At 63.6% G+C, this 5,142-nt stretch overlaps 1 protein-coding gene across 1 annotated transcript in view; it reads left to right on the top strand.

The window, feature by feature from the left end:
• The window catches only part of PGBD5 (piggyBac transposable element derived 5), a 14,989-nt gene extending 12,464 nt beyond the window's left edge, over positions 1-2,525 (top strand). The window contains exons 5-6 of the mRNA XM_023523787.1: positions 397-776; positions 1,252-2,525. Coding sequence (XP_023379555.1) covers positions 397-763 — 367 coding nt within the window. The 3' untranslated portion in view covers positions 764-776; positions 1,252-2,525. The remainder of the gene's footprint in view (positions 1-396; positions 777-1,251) is intronic.
• The last annotated feature ends 2,617 nt before the right edge of the window (positions 2,526-5,142 follow it).

Below are 5,142 nucleotides of genomic sequence, written 5' to 3' on the forward strand. Positions count from 1 at the left end.
GTGCCTCTGGTGTCGCACTAGCCCCGACCGGCCTCCTCGTCCACACCCGCTGGCAGCCCCCGGCGTGTCGCACGAGCCCCGCGCCTGCCAGCGCTGGTCACGCAGTCCCTGCAGGTGCGCTGGGCGTGGCCTCGCTCCAGCGGTCGCACGGGATGGCGGCGTTGGCACCGCGCCCGGCCCCACGCAGGCGCCGCACAGAAACCGGCGTTAGCTGGTGACGTCTGCTGGGCGCCTGCGATGCGGCCCTCGGGGGGCGGGGACAGACGTGTGCGCGGAGGACGTGACTGGGGGGACCCCGAGCCGGATGGGCCCTGGAAGAGCTCTGTCCTCAGTGTGAAGAGAAGGTGGGGGTGGGGGGAGGGCTTTGCGTGGCCCCGGGGGCGGCCCCGGGGGCAGCCGCTGGCGCAGAAGGCCTGGCCGCACCGTCCCCCCATCCTGTGATGGGGGTCTTCCTCATCTTTGTCCTAAGGAAAGATCACGTGACCGCCTGAGCAGGCCGGCCACCGGCGACCTCGGGGAGGTCCAGGGGCCGCCGGGTCAGCCCCTCCCGTGCCTCTGTCCTCCCAGGTACTTCATTTCTCACAAACCAAACAAGACCTGGCAGCAGGTGTTCTGGTTCGCCGTCAGCATCGCCGTCAACAACGCCTACATCCTGTACAAGATGTCGGACGCCTACCACGTGCAGAGGTACAGCCGGGCGCAGTTCGGCGACAGACTCGTCAGGGAGCTGCTGGGCCTGGAGGAGGCCTCCCCGGCCCACTGATGCCGGCGGCCAGGTGAGGCCCAGGTGACCCCCAGGTGGAGCGGGACGCGGAGGGAAGACCCGCCCGCCACAGCCCGAGTCGCTCCGTGTGGCCACCGGAGAGGGGTGCGCTCGGCCCCTGCAGGGACAGACAGACCTGGTCACGGTGGCCACCGCCCCGATGTCCGTTCAGAGAGGAGCATGGCCTCCCTCTGGGAAGGGGCCACCCACCTCGTGGTGACACTCTGCAAGGCGGGGGTGCCACACCGGACTCTGCCGCATGAGGCCTGTGCTGCCCTACGTCTGTCCTGCTCAGTGGGTGCTGCACCCTCACGACCCCCGGGAGCCAGCAGGAGAGCTGGGCTCTGAGCCCCGGGGACCTGGGACGCCTGTTGCCACCGAAGGCCCCAGAAACAGGACGAGCCACAGCACACGCTGCTGGAAGCGCCCGCTCGGCAAAGACGTCCAAGACTTTTGTGACGTGGTTTCCTCTCGTGCCGTGTCCCCAGGTGACCGGAAGCAAGCGACGGTTGGCTAAGACTGTTCCGGAGCGTGGTGGAGACCCGAGGGTGTTCCAGAATTTGCCCCACGCGAGCCGCGTGGAACAGGCCTCGTGGGAGAGGGAGCACGGCGAGGAACGGCGGGCGTGTGATTCGTGAGTGAAGTGTTCCCGCTCCATCCCGCTCGGCTGGCGGACGGGACACAACGGAGCCGCCCACGGAACCGCAGTGACGTGCGACGCTGTTTTTTATTTTTAAATCTATCTTCAGGTTATTTTCTTACTGTTGCTTACGGCTCCCCCGTCCCTCCCCGGTCCCGCCCGCAGCCTCCCGCCCCCGCAGGCCGCGCTCTGTGCCAGGCCGGGGAGGGGGCTCGTTCCCAGAACCACCACAGCCGTGGCCACCGGGGGCCCGCGGGCCTTCCGCTTCCTCACGAGGTTCTCATCGGCAAAATTACTCGTTTTAAAAAAATATGTAGCATTGCTGAAACAAACAGCAAATTTTCTCCACGGTGACCACCTGCTGATTCTCTTCCCCTTGTGGGGGGCCAGTAACCTGGTCCTTGGGACACCGTGGCTGGCACTCGAGCCCCGCACGGATGGGCCACTGGCGTGGCTGCGTGACGCCCCGTGGGGCCGGGGACCAGCTCACCGCAGGACGGACGGGACAGCGTGACGAGCAGCTGGCAGCGAGGGCTCCGCTTAGTCCCCCCAAAAACATCGGGGCCCGTTCTGAAGCACGGTCACGTGTCTCCGCGGGAGCTCCAACTGGAGTGGCCGGCTGGTCTGGCTGTCCCCACAGATCAGACACAAGTCATTTCTGGAGTTACACGACCCCCTGCACCCCGACTTACACGGCCCCTCGTTTTTACAAACGCAGACTCCATCCTACTCAGGCTTCGGGACGTTCGTCCGTGTCCACACTCAGGTCGCCCGTCGGCGGCAGCATGCTCGCAAACCCGTCCCCACGCCCTCGCTTCACGACGACAGGCCTCGTCCTCGGTTCTCATCCGGTGCCACGGACCGCGGGCCACGTGTCGAGTTGTGTCCCCAGCACCTGATTGGGTCTAAAGCACTTTTACCACATGGAGAAATATATTTTTAATTTGTGATGCTTTTCTACAAGGTCCACTATTTCTGAGTTTAACGTTTCCAGCACTTCGGGAGACTCCTGAACGCCGATGAATTTTCTCTTCTGTCCAAATAAGTAAAAGAAAAAAAAAATAAAGGTCTATTTAGATGTTGATTCTTTGTTAACACGTGAATCCGTTAAAAGGCCAGAGACAGAAACACGGCTACCGTTTTAAGTCTCGGCGTCTCGTTAGGTGACCTTGACCGTTCTCGGTGTCCTGAGCCGCCAAGCCGTGTAAAGCAGACGTTCGGCTGGGGTTTGACAGTGTGATGCCGGTTTGTGCGTGTCTGGTGCCCGTGACGTTGAGGGAGGAGGTGCCGGCTTTGCAACGTGACTCCCCCTCATTGCTTGCGGGCCATGGCGTGTGTCATCCCAGGTCACCGCAAAGGGACGCCGGTGTGACAGCAGGTGGCTTCTCGCTCCCAAGTGGTTGGGAGTAATGGCACCGTTTCGGTGTTTTCTTGAGCCATCGTTTTTTCTGATTAATAGCGAAGGACAGTTCCCGCCGGGTTTCTGGTCGGGGCCGTGGTGTCCACTGCCGCCCGTGAAGTGGGGGCCTTCTCTCCTTCCAGAAGGACAAAGTGACAGGGAGCAGTGATCAGGAGAACCCGCAGGGCCCCGGGCCCGGCCGTGCTGCTGTGATTGGAGCGACTGTCTTGGAATCGCTCTGGTTAAAATCCCCTGCCCCAGTGTCCCCTGGGATCGAGGGCCCTCATGATAACACTGGTTGGCTCGTTTAGCGGCTGCCATTGCTGGTGACCAGGAAAGGGCCCACTGCGTGCTTCTCAGGAGACGGGATCCAGCGCCACCCGGCAAGGTCTGTGAGGCAGGTGGGCGCCTGCACCCCGTGGCCAGTGAGACCCCCTTCCACCCCGGTCCTGCCACGGTGACAAACCAGCCCCCTATGGGGTGCTTTTGCTGCAGAGTCCAGAAAAAGAGCAATGAGCCCCCCGACCCTTAAGCAAAAGCAGCCTGACCACAGCTCGTGCGAAGGTCCTATGAGACCAGACGCACGCACGGTCGGCCTGCACCGGCTCCCCCGGCTCGCCCGGGCCAGGCCGGTGGCCGGGGCCGCAGCTGGGCAAGGCCATCTGGGAGAGCAGGGCCGGATGCGCTCACTCTGTGTTCACTGCCTCCCCTGTGGGCTCCGCTTCCCACCCGTGTCCCCATGCCCTGCTCCCCACGGTGCCAGACAGGCCCCACGCGGTCGGGGAGCACAGTGCTGAGGCCGTAGTCCCAAACTCGGGCCGTCACACAGGAAAACCTTGTGCCTGGGTCATTCCGGGCAGTTGTCCGCTTTGCTGACCGTGTTCACGAGGCCCGGCCACCAAATCGAGTTACCTGCAGCCATGCCAGAGGCGAGACCTGCAGACACCAGGACAGGGCCAGGCAGGTCTGGGGCGCCGTGTGTGGCCCCTCGTCCAGTCTCCGCAGCCAGCAGGGGGCTCTGCACCGGCATCCGCCAGGCAGGAAGCCAGGCCGACTGCATCCTCCTCGGTGACACCTGAGCAGTTCCCAGCTTCGTCCCGTCCCCTCCCCTCCCGTCTCTGCTTCAGGGCAAAGCCGTTTCCCACAGGCTCTGGAGGGTGGGGGCACAACTCAGTGACACACTGATGGAGGGGAGGTGACCAGGCACTGCCAACCGTGGGCCCCCCCAGTGCCCACCACGGCCCCCCACCCCGCAGTGCCCACCATGGACCCCCCCCAGTGTCCACTAAGGGCTCCAGTAGTCCCTTCCAGGGGTGCCCCACACAAGCTCCCCACGGCATCCTCAAAGGGCTCCTCACACTGCCCCCCGCAGCGCCCCCCAGCGCCCGCCCCGGCTGGCGCACCGCGCTCGTCCACGCGTCTCTTCAACCTTCCGTTCCTTCTCCCTCTCGTCCCGTGACCATCGTCCGCGTGTGCCTGACGGGAAGGACGGGAGGTGCACCCGGGGCCGTGGGCTCCATCACGCCACCTCAGGACTGCGTGTGCGCCAGACGCCCCTGCGATGCTCAGGAGGGGCTGGCGCTGGGTGACACAGCCCCCCCGCTGCGCCCTGGACGCCCAGCTCCTGCTGACCTGCTGTGGCAGGTGCTGGGCTAAGAATGCGTCCAGCGTCCCCTGGAGAGCGTCCTCCCGTGAGGGGTCAGCCCCCAGGGGGAGGGGCATCTGCAGTCGCAGTAGATTAGGGCTGTGCAGCTCTGTCACCTCCTCCCCTTTCTCAGAAGGTTCTGGAATCAGCACGAAACGGGGGTGCACATCTGCTGTCAGAAGGTAGGTCCTCGTGGGCAAAGACAGAGATGGGGGAGCAGTGCCCGGGAGGGGGAGCTGGCCCGCTTGGGGCCTTAACAGAACAAAGAGGCCGTGACACAGCTTTGTGGTGACACCGTAAAAGCCCGTAAGAAGGGTACGGTTTTCATTAACGCAGATCTTCGTACGTAATGAGACATCGGATCCTACTTCCCAGCATCTTTACACGTCATTACAGGACAATAAAAAGACTCTGAGAAGCCCGTGGTTCCCGCTTATCTTTACAGCCCCCCCGGCCCTGTTTTAAGCTCTTCCGTGAGCCACGAGTAATTTTCGAGCTCCCTTTCGAAGGTGCGGATCTTTGCTCGCCAAGCTTCACAGAACGGAGGGGCTCGTTTTTTGGAGCGAGCCTGCGTGACACTGGCTCGAGCTGGCCAAAAGGCGCCGTCTTGGGCCACCAGGCACTGGCCCGACAGTTGTCACAGTTAAACCGCACGGCCCAGGCGAGAAAGCGAGACACCGACCTGTTAAGCTCCT

Source organism: Pteropus vampyrus, unplaced genomic scaffold, assembly GCF_000151845.1.
Source record: "Pteropus vampyrus isolate Shadow unplaced genomic scaffold, Pvam_2.0 Scaffold412, whole genome shotgun sequence".
Classification (NCBI taxonomy): Eukaryota; Metazoa; Chordata; class Mammalia; order Chiroptera; family Pteropodidae; genus Pteropus; species Pteropus vampyrus.